Genomic DNA, 14,570 nt, shown 5'->3' with positions numbered 1-14,570 from the left:
ATAACTGAAAATAAAATACAACCTAGAAGAAAGAATAGGGGGTGTTTTTTGTGCAGCTAGTGTTTTTGTTTCCCTTACGGCTTCCTTGGCCTTGGGGCTTAAATTTCTTTTCTGTTAGAGAGCCCTACACTGGAGGCCCCTCCTACCCCAATCAAAGGGGGATAATGCTACCCCTGCCCGTCCCCCCATTAAAGATGGAAGAGTGGGACTAGAAAAACCCTGCATCCCTTGTAATACAGAGGTACCAAACCGGTATCAGCACTTCTCCCTACCAGATGTCCAGGCCGTAAGTGTCTGATTGCTGCTCTCCCATCAGCTGAGGTGCTGTGTCCAGTAGCTGCAAGCCAGCTAGCTCGCGCGCTCTCCGTTACTTCCTGGGGTAGTTCCTGGGGTAGGAGCCAAGGCGTGGGATGTTGCCCTGTAACGCTATTCTTGGGGAGACGTGAACAGATATTTACTCAGCCCGGATAGCAAACCAACAACAGACCAAAGCAACACACCAAAGTCCGCTTCGGTGAACCAATGCGTTTACCCGGGTTACTTACAGGAATGTGAGTGAGCGGTTGCTTGCAGAAGCGTGGACCAAAGGCAGCTGCTTCCCTGAAAGCCACCGCAGCATGCGGTGCAAAGACCAGGGCCTGAGTCCAGATGCCCGGCTCCCATAGAAATCAGCCCAGTGCCAAGCTGTGGGTCTGCAGTCCCAGTGCTGGGGAAGGGGACACAGGGGCGTCCCTGGGGCTCGCTGCTCTAGCCAATGGGTGAGCTCTAGGTTGCGTGAGAGACCTTGTCCCAAATAAATAAACAAGATAGAGGACGACTGGAGAAGACTCCTGAAGTGCATCTCTGGTCTCCACATGCACCCACACAGGAGTATGTGAGCACACATGAGAGGTGAGGAAGGGGAGGGAGGGGGAAGAGGGAGGGAGGGGAGGAGGGAGGAGGGAGGAGGGAGGGAGGAGAAGAAATGATTAATATTAGACAGTTATGGAGGCAAGAAGTCCCACTGGGTCTCACTGAACTAAAAAATCTATCAGGTTCAATGAGACTGTGCTCCTCTACCGACGGACTGTGCTCCTCTACCGACGGACTGTGCTCCTCTACCGACGGACTGGGGGATCTGGGGAGAATGCATTTCCACTCTTCAGCTTCTGGGAGGCACTCACGTTTCCTGGCTCAAGTGCCCCGTCCTCCCCACCTTCAAAGCCAACAGCTGCACAGAGATCTCGCGGCAGCTCTCTGACTTCCTTCTTGGGTCTCATCTCTGTCCCCAACCTTGGACTGGGAGTTTCTCAGGCCTGCCGGGGTGGGGGAGTATATTAGCCCCTCAAGGTTTGGACCCCCAATCATCCTCTAGCTGTCTTGGCCCAGTAAGGTGGGCTGCCCCACGCCTCGGGGTGGGAACGTCTGTCCCCTGAGGCCTTTCCCCACCTCCTACAGCCTGGAAGTTCTTAACTCCCAAGTCATCGCCCACAGCAAGATTCTTACGGCCTTCAGCTAGTCGGGAGTTTCCCGTCTCTATGGTGACAGAGGACGCAGGAAGCAGGACTGCAACACTTGGATGGCATTCAGCACCTGCACCAGTAGGCTGGCTGGGATTTCAAAGGTCCCCATGGGGACACCGCCCTCCCCACCCCACACCCCACCCCCGCCACAGGACCTGCCCTGAGCTCTGATTCCCAGGGCCTCGGCCTGTGTGCTGTTTCTAGAGTGAGATGCAGTGCAGAGCTGCTCAGATGAGACGTTAAAACCTGGCTGCACAGGTAAGACGCACGCACACCTGAGACCAAGATCGTGGTGGGGACGTCTATAGAGACAACTGAATCAGGCTTGTGGGAACTCATGAACTTTAGACGACAGCTGTGGAACCCGCATGGGACCGGACTAGGCCCTCTGCATACGGGAGACAGTTGTGTAGCTGGGTCTGTTTGAGGGGCCCCTGGCAGTGTGATCAGGATCTATCCCTGGTGAATGCGCCGCCTTTTTGGAGCCTGTTACCTATGGTGGGGTGCTTTGCTCAACCTTGATGCAGGGGGGAGGGGCTTGGTCCTGCCTCAACTGAAGGTACCAGGCTTTGCTGACACTCCATGGGAGGAGGGGGAGGGGGGGAGAAGGCTGGAGGGGAGCTGAAGGAAGGATGAGAAGGGGATTTGTGGTTAGTATGTAAAATGAATTTTAAAAAATTCTTAAGTAATAAAAAAAAAAAAAAGAAAAGAAAAAAAGTTCACCCGTGGTTTATTGTGACTGACTTTGGAGCGCCCAGGCTCCAACTGCATGCAGAAAGGACCTCAAAAACTGCTGTGGTGAAAATTATCTTGGACCAGCGAGATGGTTCAGTACCATTTGACATGACAGCTTAACAACCAACCTGAGTTGGATCTCCTGAACCCACCAGAATGAATTGTGGAAGCAGAGAATGGATTCCATAGACCCAGGCATAGTGTCTCTCCATCTTGCTCTCTCTGTCTCTCTATCTCTCTGTCTCTCTGTCTGTCTCTCTTCCTCCCTCCCTCCCTCCCTCCCTTTCTCCCTTCCCCTCTCATTCAATAATGTTAAATATTTTCGTTAATTCTTTGAGAATTTCATGTAATGCATTTATCATATTCACCCCTCCCGACATCTCTCCACCCTCACCTCCCTACCACCCGATTTTGAGTTTTCTTCCATTTGTTCATCCATCGAGTCCAGTTTGTGGAGCCCAACTCCTCTAAGGATTGGGAGTTGCCTTGGAGTAAGGTAGACCGAAGGTTGACTCTCCCTCTCTCAGCAGCAATGAAATGCCAGTAGCTCCTCAGCTCGTGGTGGAATTTCAAAAGCATTTCCCCTCCCTTCCCATGCTGTGATTCTGTCTGGCTTGGGTTTGCAAGAATCTTATGCACCTTGTCACAACTGCTGTGAATTCATACGTGGATCTGCTCAGTTGTGTCTAGAAAGCAAGGAGTCACTGAAGTCATCCAGCCCCTCTGGCTCTTAGAATCGTCATGTGCCTTCTTTGGAGACATTCCCTAAACCTTGGGAGAAAGGGTGTGATGTGTATAACCCATTTAGAGGTGAGCATTCCACAGTCTCTCATTCTCCACACTTTGAGCAGAGAAAGGGCTCTGTGTTCATTGTCTTCTACTTTGAGAAGAAGCTCCCCGAAGGCTTGAACAAGGCGTTGGTGCCACAAATGATATGGGAGTTACCAACTCCTTTCTGATTGGATCAAATGACCTGTCTGCGAGGTGGAACATATGCCTGACACTGTTAAGGAGGCTGAGAACATACGCTAGATAGGCTATAGTCCTGGGGAGAACCCAATACTATTGTTCTCCCTCCAGTGAGTCTCACTCTCGAAATGGGACTGAGGACATAGGCTGAGGTGGTGGGAGTCAGGACAGCCCCACCCATGGGAGCACCGGAGAATCCCAGCTACCCTGGAGGAGGGGAGCACAGAGCAGGTGCTGTGGGGTGTGGAGAGCCGAGGGCAGTGTCCTGGCGATGTCCTTGCTCGGACCTTTGAATGCACAAATCTATGGGTGTAGTCGTCAGTCATTAGGAGTCATGTTAAGGCTGTGTCAATTGGGCAGAATAATAGTGTTAGGTTTTCTCCCCTAGGACCTACAACCTCTCTAGCCATTTATCCTTGGCTCCATAAACAAAGTCAGGCATAAGGTCCACCTCAGGGATTGGACATTAGATCCCAAAAAAAAAAAAGTTGGTGACTCTCATAACATTTGTACCACTATCACACCAGTCAGCAATGTCTTGTCAGGCCAGCCATTTAAATAAAAAAATTAAAAATTAAAAAATATATATATCCTACTTGTTGGGCTCAGTAGAAGCCACTTGCCACCATGCTTGGAGACCTGTTTTGAATTCTTGAACCCACCTGGCCAGAACAGAGAATTCACTTCTATAAACTGTCCTCTGACCTCCACAGCCCTGACTGTGGCACACTGGAACTCACACTTACGGCCCACATAGCCATGGGCCACACGGGCCTGGAAAGGAGGGTAATGCTAGACAGAGACACAGGACTCTGGGTTTACTTCAAGAATGAACGGTTTGCCAGGCAGTGGTGGTACACACCTTTAATCCCAGCACTCGGGAGGCAGAGGCAGGTGGATCTCTGTGAGTTTGAGGCCAGCCTGGTCTACAGAGCAAGATCCAGGAAAGGTGCAAAGCTACACAGAGAAACCCTGTTTTGAATCCCCCCCCCAAAAAAAAAGAATGAACGGTTCTTTTCTCTTTCATTCCCCATTGCTGTTTATATAGGATTTAGCCAGCAAGGCTTAAGCAAAAGTCTCTATGACCCCTCTGTCAGCGTTCCTTGGTCTGCGCTTGGCTGTTCTTGTGGTCCATTTGCATCAGAGGACATCTCTCCTTAGACATTACCTCATGCCTGCAGCTTTCCTCAGTCAGGCAGCCTTATCTTGTGCCTGAGAAAGGAACTGCAGACCTGGATGGACCAACACAATACATAATTTTTAAAAACACTAACCTTTCTTAATGGAGAACATTTGCAGCCCTTGCATGTGGAGTTTGTCCATCCGTAAATGCTTAGCATCAGCTGGTAAAAAAAAAAAATTACTCCCTAGAGTGAACAATGCTGCAGACTTTCTCCTGGACATCAGTCAGAACTACTGTAACAAAACACCAAGTGTAGGCTGGCTGCTTTAAAGAACAAAAGTGGGAGCTGAGGCAGAGGCAGGCAGAGCTCTGTGAGTTCAAGCCCAACCTGGTCTATGAGAGAGTTCCAGGACAGCCAGGACTATACTGAGAAACCCTGTTTCAAAAAAACAAATAACAAAAAAAGAAGAAGGAAAAGGAAGGGAGGAAGAGAGGGAGGGAGGGAGGAAGGGAGGGAGGGAGGGAGGGAGGAAGGGAGGAAGGAAGGAAGGAAGGAAGGAAGGAAGGAAGGAAGGAAGGAAGGAAGGAAGGAATCCCCTGGGGAGGTTGAGGCAGGCAGCTGGAGTTCCTGATTGAGCTTTCTCTCCACAGATGAGCTTCCCATGGCCAAACTTTGCTTCCCTTTCCCACAGCAGGAATTATGAGATAAACAATAATAATGGCTGTTGGAGATGGATTTCACTGTCCTCTCCCCTCCTTGTCACAGAGTTAGGGGTCCAGCCCATCTCTGGACATGGGTCTTGGAGGCCACCTGACACACGCATGCTTAGATCTGAAGTAAGGGGTACTTGCAGAACCATCTTCACAGTGAACTTAAATGGCACATGACAATTTACCAATATAATGTGTGTTTTAAATGCCTGCTTCTTTTTCAGTGTTGAACCCAGGGCCTCATGCATGCTAGGAAAACGCTTTTCAACTCAACTATATTCCCAGCTCAAGGTCCGCATTCTTAATTAACCCCATCAGTATGCACAGTCTGGCAAGAACTGAATCAGTAAAGAGAACTCTGCTGCTTTAAAACCAGTACCCACTAATAGGTACTAAATAGTACCCTGAATTAATATTATTGCACCTCCTCATAACTGAGTCCATGGGTGCAGCCTTCAATATAAAGAAACAAAAATATGGACCCTTGACTATGGAAATTGGAAATTGAGTCTCTCTGTAGTGGCTCTGAACTCAACTCGCTAGGGTCACTTAGGATAAAAAGCCTTTAAGATTGTTGGAGAAGCCGGGCGGTGGTGGTGCATGCCTTTAATCCCAGCACTCGGGAGGCAGAACCAGGTGGATCTCTGTGAGTTCCAGGCCAGCCTGATCTACAGGGCAAGATCCAGAAAGGCACCAAAACTACACAGAGAAACCCTGTCTTGAAAAACTAAAAACAAAACAAAACAAAAAGATTCTTGGAGAAGAGCGCACAACAGTGTTTTCTGGATTTCAAGGGCGAGGCATGTTTTGTGCTGGATTTCAGCTTAAGTTACTGTTTTCAGAAACCAAGTGGAACCGAACACTATAAAACAATGCCAAGAGCAAAGGAAAGAAAACAAAAACCCAAAGGGGCTCCCCCATCGGTGGTTCCGGTTCTTCAGAAGTTCCTGAAGACGTATCAGAAGTACTGCGTACAGTCTCGGACATCCCCGTGTCCCGCCATCCAAAGGGACCTGAAGAGCAGCATTGACAGAGAGCAGGTCCTCAGGAGGGTGAGTGGGGGGACTCTGTCCTTCTCCGAAATAGACTCCCTGGGCTCGGTCCAAAGCCGACTCTCCCCCAGCTCTGCATTAGCTGACATTCACAGCTTGGCTCACCAGACACCACGTGCCTGCTCCACTCTTCTGCCCCGCCCCCGACCGCGCCCCTGCCCTCCTGACTGCCAGAATGTGTTTGCGGGTGGGGAATGAGTCCCCCGAACCTCACATAACACCACCTTCTCAAGTTCCTCTTTAAGCTCCCCTCTTCCCTCCGATTCTGGCCTCCCTGAGTCGCGCCCTCCTTCCCTCTAGCTCTCTTCCCACCTGTTCCTCTCTGCCCTCATCTGCCCTCCGGGTTTCTCTGCTCCCTTTTTTATTCAGTTTCTACCGAATGTTCCCACACACGTCTCCCTGTTCCAGTGAGGGGCTTCCCACAACCATTCTTTTAAAAACTCATGTGTATGTGTGTGTGCCAGGTTGTCTATATGGCACCGCACAGGTGCTGGCAGAGGACATCAGATGCCCTGGGAGTGGAAATGCCCAGGGTGGATGCAGGAGTCAAACCCTGGTCCTCTGCAAGACGAGCAAGGGCTCTTAACTGTTGAGCCAGCTCTCCAGCCCCACATCGTCCTTTGGGGAGGGGGTAAAATAATATTGATTAATTTTTTAAAGATTTAATTTTTTTAGTTATATGTATGGGGAGAGGTGTGCATATGAGTACAGGTACTTATGGAAGTCAGAAGGTATTGGGTCCCCTGGAGCTGGAGTGACAGGACATTGTTAGCTGCCCAACATACTCTCAACCACTAGGTCATCTCTCAAGCCCACTGATTAAGTTTTGTTTTTACTATAGTTCTTATAATTAGCCTCCACCAGACTTTTTTATTACAACCATCATCAGAAATACAATTAACATCCCATCCAGTATGAATCTCTGGGTAGACACAAGTAACTACATAAGTTGGAAGCATGCTCAGATGAGGCTTCTCCATTTTGATTATGAATATCATTTAGAGCCTTATGAGAGGCTGGAAAGACAGGTCAGTGGTTAAATACTTACTGCTAGCCAGGCAGTGGTAGCACACACCTCTAATCCCAAAACTCAGTAGGCAGAGGCAGGTGGATCTCTGAGTTCGAGGTCAGCCTGGTCTACAGAGCAAGGAGTGAGTCAAGGAGAGCCAGGGCTACACGGAAAAACCCTGTCTCAAAGGAAGAAAGAAAGAAAGAAAGAAAGAAAGAAAGAAAGAAAGAAAGAAAGAAAGAAAGAAAGAAAGAAAGAAAGAAAGAAAGCAAGCAAGCAGGGAGGGAGGGAGGGAGGGAGGAAGGAAGAAAGGAAGAAAGAAGGAAGGAAGGAAGGAAGGAAGGAAAGAAAGAAAGAAAGAAAGAAAGAAAGAAAGAAAGAAAGAGAAGAAAAGAAACTTGCACCTGGGTAGCAGTGGCACATGACTTTAATCCTAGCACTCAGGAGGCAGAGGCAGGTGGATTTCTGTGAGTCTGAGGCCAGCCTGGTCTACAGAGCGAGATCCAGGACAGACACCAAAGCTACACAGAGAAACCCTGTCTCGAAAAACAAAAACAAAAACAAAACAGAAAAGAAACTTGCTGCTTGAACATCGTGCCAAGGCCGGTTCCCAGCACCCACAAGGGGGCCCCTCGAACTCCAGTTCCAGGAGATCTGATCCTCTCTTCCAGCCTCCAAGGGCACCGCACACACACACATAGGCATACACACAGGCAGAACCCTCTCAATAGGCATAAAATTAAAATAGATAACCTTTAAAAAACAAAAACTTTATGAATCAATCATTATTATCCTTGCTATGTAAGATGCAATTCAATGGTTTTTCCTGCCTTTCTATTTCCTAAAAGAAAAAGAAAAAGCTGGTTGTACAAAACTAAATTGATTTTTGTGACCTAATAGTGGGCAGTAACCTGTAGTGACTCTGACCTACTGAGCCATGAGCTTGTCCTTTGCAGGAATGTTATCCGTTGGCTCCCCACCCCCCCCCACCCCCCACCCCCCGGTACACAGGCAGTAACTACCTCAGACGTTCATGAAGCCATCTGGTGGCACTATTCCTTTTCCACACATCTGGATGCATGAGTGTCTCTTTATGATGGCCACCTATAATTTTTTCACACTCCAGTTCATGCTGGTAAGAGCTGGTGATGCCTCCGTAAGCAGCCCGCCTGTGTCCTTGGAGCCTTTGCTCATGGCCATTCGAGATGAGAGCTACGTGCTGGGGAAGGAGATCTGTGTCTGGGGCCTCCAGCTGACCAACCCCGAGATCGCCAGGCTCGTGAGTGTGGTTTCAGTTTCTTCACACCCTAAAATAAAAAACAAGCACACAACACCCTGTATTCCAGATGTAGTCTATTTTATTTCTGACTTATTGATATGCTGCAAGATTTTCTTTCTTGGGCTGGAGAGACAGCTCAGTGGTTAAGAGCACTGGCTGCTCTTCCAGGGGTCCCGAGTTCAATTTCCGGCAACCACATGGTGGCTCACAACCATCTATAATGAGATCTGGTGCCCTCTTCTGGCCTACAGGCATGCATGCAGACAGAACACTGAATACATAATAGATAAATATATACATATATATATATTTTTTTTTCTTTCTTAAAAACAACATTATTTTAATGAGATTCTTCAAACTTACTTTAAGTAAGTTTTAAATAAATTTTAAATAAGTTCCATCTTGTTTGTTTGGTTGGTTGGTTTTGTTTTTTGTGGGTTTTGTTTTTGTTTGTTTGTTTTTGAGACAGGGTTTATCAGTGTAGCCTTGGCTGTCCTGGAACTCTGTAGACCAGGCTGACCTTGAATTCAGAGATCCTCTTGCCTCTGCCTCCTGAGCGCTGGGATTAAAGGCGTGTGCCACCATCACCATCACCATCACCATCACCACCACCACCACCACCACCACCCTGCCAGTCCCACATTTTTAAGAAAATGTGGAAAATGACAGAACTAATATCCATAAACCCACCTCCCAGTTGTAATATACCCCTTTTAGATTAATTTTTTAAAAGATTCACTTATGTAACTTTATGTGTATGAATGTTTCACCCACAGGCATGTATGTGCATGCATCCCTGTCAGATCCCCTGGAACTGGGGTGACAGGAGGTTGTGAGCTGCCGTGTGGGTCCTGGGAACTGAGCCCGTGTCCTCTGCAAGAGCAACAAGTGCTTTTAACCCCTCTGGCATCTCTCCATCCCCATAATACACTCCTTTAAATGAATAACATGGACAAATACTGACCAATGTGATACAAAGCTTCAGTTCCTCTCTGCCCCGCCTACTTCCTAAAGGTGGTGCCTGCCTAAGGGAGATGTGTCTCCACCGTGCACACACTAGCACTTTTAGCAATATGCATGCATGCATAAGTATGATTTTGTAAATCAGACTTTCACTCACATTATGTTGTCAAGAATCACCTATGTTCAATAATTTTAACCGTTATTCTATTACATATACAATGATAGATCAATCTCTTTTAGAAATTGAGCTTCCCGCCAGGCAGTGGTGGTGCAGGCCTTTAATCACAGCACTTGGGAGGCAGAGCCAGGTGAATCTCTGTGAGTTCGAGGCCAGCCTGGTCTCCAAAGCAAGTTCCAGGAAAGGTGCAAAGCTACACAGAGAAACCTAGTCTTGAAAAACCAAAAAAAAGAAAAAGAAAAGAAAAAGAAATTGAGCTTCCTTTATTGCAAGTAAGAAGAACTCCACTTCTGGAAAAGTCAAATCAGATAATCAAGACTAGCTCTTTGGCTGAGAACTAGCTAAGCTAAACACACATGTGCATATGCATGCATACTCATACATGATTCAAAGGAGGATAGAGGTATGTGTCCATGGTGGGGGGGGTGTCCCTGGAATATTTAATTTAAAAGATGGTAGTTGAGAAACTTAGAAACATCATCAAGAAACTAAGCTGGGTGTGGTGGTGCACACCTTTAATTCCAGCGCTTGGGGGGCAGAGGCAGGAGGATCTCTGTGAGTTCCAGGCCAGCCTGTTTACATACCAAGTTCCAGGCCACCCAGGGCTGCGTAGTGAGACCCTATCTCAACAAAGCAAAAGAAAACACAGAGAAAGAAGTTGAAAAGCTTGCTCTTGGGCCCTCTCTTTTAGACTCCCCTTCCCCTTCAGCAGCAGCGCCCCCTGAAACCTGGAGACAATGTGGGCAGTGAGACCAGAGGGGCTGAGGCCATGGAGGACCAAACTGACCAGGAAGCAGTGCTGGGTGATGGAACAGGACTTAGAACTCAAACAAAAGAAATAGTGTGCAGGAGGGAGGAAGGATGTTTGCTTTTCATGGTGTTTCAGCACACCAATAGTAATCCTAACTAGGACACAGAGCTGGAAGCCCTGGGTTTTTGTCGGCCCTTCGTGCAACCAGCTCAGCCCACGCTAGCTAGTGGGGAAGGGGGGGAGGGAATCTCACATCATGCAGAGCAGTACCGGCCCTGTGGCTACGGCTCAACTTTTCAACCTCAGCCAAGGGATCATTTGAAATCCTAGATCTGACCAATATGTCATTACCCCAAAAGGCCCTTAGCCTTCCAAATCCACCCAAGCCCTCCAAGGCTTCTGTTCTGTGCTGGTTGGAATTGCTGAAAGGTGGCCTCAAGCCAGCCCCACGACTGGAGGTTTTAAATGCTCTTTCCTTTCAGACAGGGATTTAACCATCACTGGTATCCTTGGTTACCACAAAAATGAGCTGTCCGTGGACCTCTCCACTATGGAGCGGATGCTGCCCACTCCAACAGCAGCTTCCTCATTAAGAAACCAACATCTCACTCGCTGCTTAAGCTGAATGACCCGACCTCACACCCTAGAACCTACCTACAGAAGGGAGGAGAGGACCAACTCCAACACACACACTAATAAATTTAAAAAGAAAAAAATTCTTTTGACAAATCCAGGCCAGGCAGGATGGCTCAGTGGAATGAAGGCACATGCCGAGCAAGCCTGAGTTCCAGCCCCAGAACCTAGGCAAAAAATGAAAAGAGAGAATCAACTCCACAACGGTATTTTCTGACCTCCACATCCATGCCACAGCAGGCATGCATCCCTCCCCCACAGAATAGTAATAAATGTTTAAAAATCGGCATCTGCCATAGTCTGCAGAGGCTGTCAGCCTCCTAGGCTGTGTGTGGCTGAGGCAACAGCTACTTCTGAACGGAGGCGTCAGCAAGGTTTTCTTCCTGTGTCCTCACTGGGTCCCCTTCTTGTGAGGACACTAGTCGACTCAAGTTAGGGTTCATCCCAAGATCTCATCAGAACACAGGCACCTGGCTCCATGAGGCAGCCTTCTGAGATCCTGGGTTAGTACTTCGGTATGTGAGTGGGGGAGAACTATTCAAGTATAATTTAGCCCATAACACGGGCAGTATATCTCATTACAGGGCTTCATGTTTCTCATGTGATTCTGCAATGAATCACTGTTTTAAGAAGGAAAACTCCTCTATTTTCATGCTACATTTTGTGCTACAAGATGCAGAACACCATCTTGGAGGCAAATACGTTGAGGTCGTTCATAGTCTTGACATGGGGACCTGTGAAAACTCAAGAGCGCAGTCGTTGTCCCGACGGAAGTATTTTTTCATCCTCTAGGCTTTGTTCCTGGAGTCGAAGGGGCACACCACTTGCCCAGTTACCACCCTGGAGATCATTAATTGCAAGATGGACCTGTGGTCCCTGGGACGACTTGGGAAAGCTTTGCAGTTCAGCGGTTTGCAGTTGCTGGTCCTTGATTACTGCAAGTAAGTGCGGGGTGCTGGCAGGCTGGGAGAAGGAGGAAGTGGGGGGAGGGGAGGACCACACACTGAGGTTCTGCGCCTCATCAGGACCAGAGAACCTTCTAGCCCTCCCCCTGTGCCCAAGTAGACATTAGTGTCCCCATTTGTTCTTTCCACAAATGTTCCTTGAAGGTGAGCTTCTGCATGACAAGGTGCTGGGCGCTAAGGAAGATGTAAATAAAGGAACGTGCTTGTGAGTCACTTTGAGAGCTAAATATTGTGAATGAAGGAGCCCAGTTATAACAGGAAGGATGAGAGGCTGGACTTCCTTACAGAGTCCTGCTGCCGCTGGGGCTTCCTAGACTCTGCCCACCGCTGCCAACCCCATCATCATGCCCGAATCATCATACCCGTCTCTGTTCTACCTCATCATTTGGAACCTCTTCTCCATGCGCTCCCTTGAAAGGATGCTTCACATCAATCATTCTTTGCTCTCTTTGCCCTAAAATCTGACTTCAGATCCCCTTCCCCCCTTACAAGAACCCCTTTGTTTTGGGGTCAGCCCTGCACTATCCCTCAGCCAGTCCCGGCCTGAGAAACTAAGATCAGTAGAAACACTTCTAGCTGGCCGGGGGAAGACTCTGAGGTTAGCCTTGTGGCCTGGTGTGGGAGAACAGCACAGGTCCCTGAGCCCACAGATCTCCAGAGAGACCAGGAATGTTAAGCACTCAGGATTGTCTTTCCAATGGGAAAGATGGAACACCTACCTGTTCTTCCATCCTGAAAGCTGGGATTTGGAAGTGATTAATAGCCTGGTGATGTGCGTTTATCTGTTGGGTCAGGCCACATCAGGTTCCTACAACCAGGGCTGGAGGTGGTTAGTAATCTAAATGACCCTTACAGTCAGGGCTCCCCCAGCTCCCACCATCAGACTGGAGATACTTAATAGTCTAAGCGGCCCTTATATTACCTGGATAGCCGGAGACTCCCCTAAGCTCCCATGACCAGGACCAGAGGTGGCTAATAACCCAAGTGACCTCTACACTATCTGTATAACCAAGACTGGTCCAGACCCTTCCCTGGGTCCTTAAGCTAGTACAGGTAGCCTATCCCTAGAACCCATCTTCTTGGAAGAAATGACATGAACTCTGAGCTGAGTGTCAATGTCATCATGCTTCCGTGTGCACCAAGGATTGTGTTACACCAGGAAACTTTTTCCCCAAATTATACTGTGTTTACATGTGCTGGGAATAAACTGGTAGGCATCAGGCTCCGCAGAATCTTGATCCAGGTTGACAAGCCAATCTGAACTGAGTTTTCTTTTCTTTTTTTTTTTTTTTTTTTTTGGTTTTTCAAGATAGAGTCTCTCTGTGTAGCCCTGGCTGTCCTGGAACTCACTCGGTAGACCAGGCTGGCCTCGAACTCACAGAGATCCACCTGCCTCTGCCTCCCAAGTGCTGGGATTAAAGTCGGGCACCCACCACCGCCAGGCTCTAAACCATGGTTTATTTCCCTGCCGTGATGAGCTGCAGCGTTCCCCTCAGCCTGTGATACAGTTTAAAAGCCATGGGTTTGTTCTGTCATTTCAGGTTTGGAAATGAAGAACTCGAGAGTATCTTCTCGGGCCTGGAGGCCAACCAAAGGCTCCAAGGCCTCAGTCTGCGCTACTGTGGCCTGGGGCCTCAGAGTGGCCCGAGGCTGGGCTCTGTCATCAGCCAGAGTGCCATCTGGTGAGCTCCCCCCCACACACATACACAATCCCCCCGCCTCGTGCCCTTGCTCGCCTTGTCTCAGTTTTGACTCATTGCACAATGCATCCTGGGGGCTAGTTTTGCTTTTTCACTCCCTCCTTCCCTTCCTTCCTCCTTTCCTGCCTCTTTCTCCTTTTTTTTTCTTTTTTTTTTTGGGGGGGGTATGTATGTTTCTGTAGGGTGCACACATGCATGTGGAGGTCAGAGGTCAGCTCGTCACATGTCATTCCTCTGTGCTGTCACCTTGTTTTTGAATTGGGGTCTCTCACTGGCTTGAAGCTCACCAAACAGGCTGGATGCCAGACAGCTCCAGGGATGCACCTATCTCCCCACTTCCAACTCTGGGATCACAAGCTCACCACCATGCCCTGTGATGTTGTTGTTTTCTAAACTTCATTAGAAATTTATCTCTTTTTTTATTTATATTTTATTTTGTTTGTATGGTGTATGTGTATACACATGCACATTTGGAGGTCGGAGGAGTACATCAAATGTACATCCTCTGTCGCTCTCTATTTTCAGACAAGGTCTCTCACTGAACAGCAAGCTTGCCATTCCAGCTAGACTGGCCAGTCAAGTCCCAGGGACCCAACTGTCTCTACCCCGCAACGCTGGGCTCACAAGGATTTGTGGGTATGCCTGGCTTTGACAGGAGTCCTGGGAATTTGAACTCGGGTCCTTTTGGTTTCACAGCAAGTGCTTTACCCACCAGCCATCTCCACGGCCCAGTGCCCAGTGTTTCTCCATGGGTTCTAGAGACTGAACAGAGGGCCTCATGGGCTTGGCAAGCACTTTACTTAATAAGCTACTTCCCCGGCACCCCTCCCCTTTTTTTCTTACTCTTAGGAGAAAAAGCCTTTAGTGAACTCTGAGAACCAAGGGCATCTGCTGAGGGCACGGTCTGTGGCACTGGCATAGCCAGCGTTTGTGACATGATGTGGCTCACGTTTACTCTGATTATCCATTGACCATGCTATGTGGTCATTTATGACCAGTT

General features: G+C 48.5%; 1 protein-coding gene across 4 annotated transcripts in view; it reads left to right on the top strand.

Annotated features, from left to right (window-relative positions):
• The first annotated feature begins 1,070 nt into the window (after window positions 1–1,070).
• Window positions 1,071–14,570, top strand: part of LOC107401031 (uncharacterized) — a 41,392-nt gene continuing 27,892 nt past the window's right edge. The window contains exons 1-5 of one of the 4 annotated variants that reach the window (XM_015994085.3): window positions 1,071–1,760; window positions 5,883–6,092; window positions 8,228–8,380; window positions 11,698–11,846; window positions 13,412–13,552. In XM_015994085.3, coding sequence (XP_015849571.3) covers window positions 5,913–6,092; window positions 8,228–8,380; window positions 11,698–11,846; window positions 13,412–13,552 — 623 coding nt within the window. In that variant the 5' untranslated portion in view covers window positions 1,071–1,760; window positions 5,883–5,912. Of the gene's footprint in view, window positions 1,761–5,264; window positions 6,093–8,227; window positions 8,381–11,697; window positions 11,847–13,411; window positions 13,553–14,570 lie in introns of all 4 variants that reach the window. The other 3 variants (XM_042281455.2, XM_076576865.1, XM_076576866.1) reach the window with 3 other exon arrangements.

This window comes from Peromyscus maniculatus, chromosome 7 (assembly GCF_049852395.1).
Source record: "Peromyscus maniculatus bairdii isolate BWxNUB_F1_BW_parent chromosome 7, HU_Pman_BW_mat_3.1, whole genome shotgun sequence".
NCBI lineage: Eukaryota > Metazoa > Chordata > Mammalia > Rodentia > Cricetidae > Peromyscus > Peromyscus maniculatus.
This window is presented reverse-complemented; position numbering and strand designations above follow the sequence as displayed.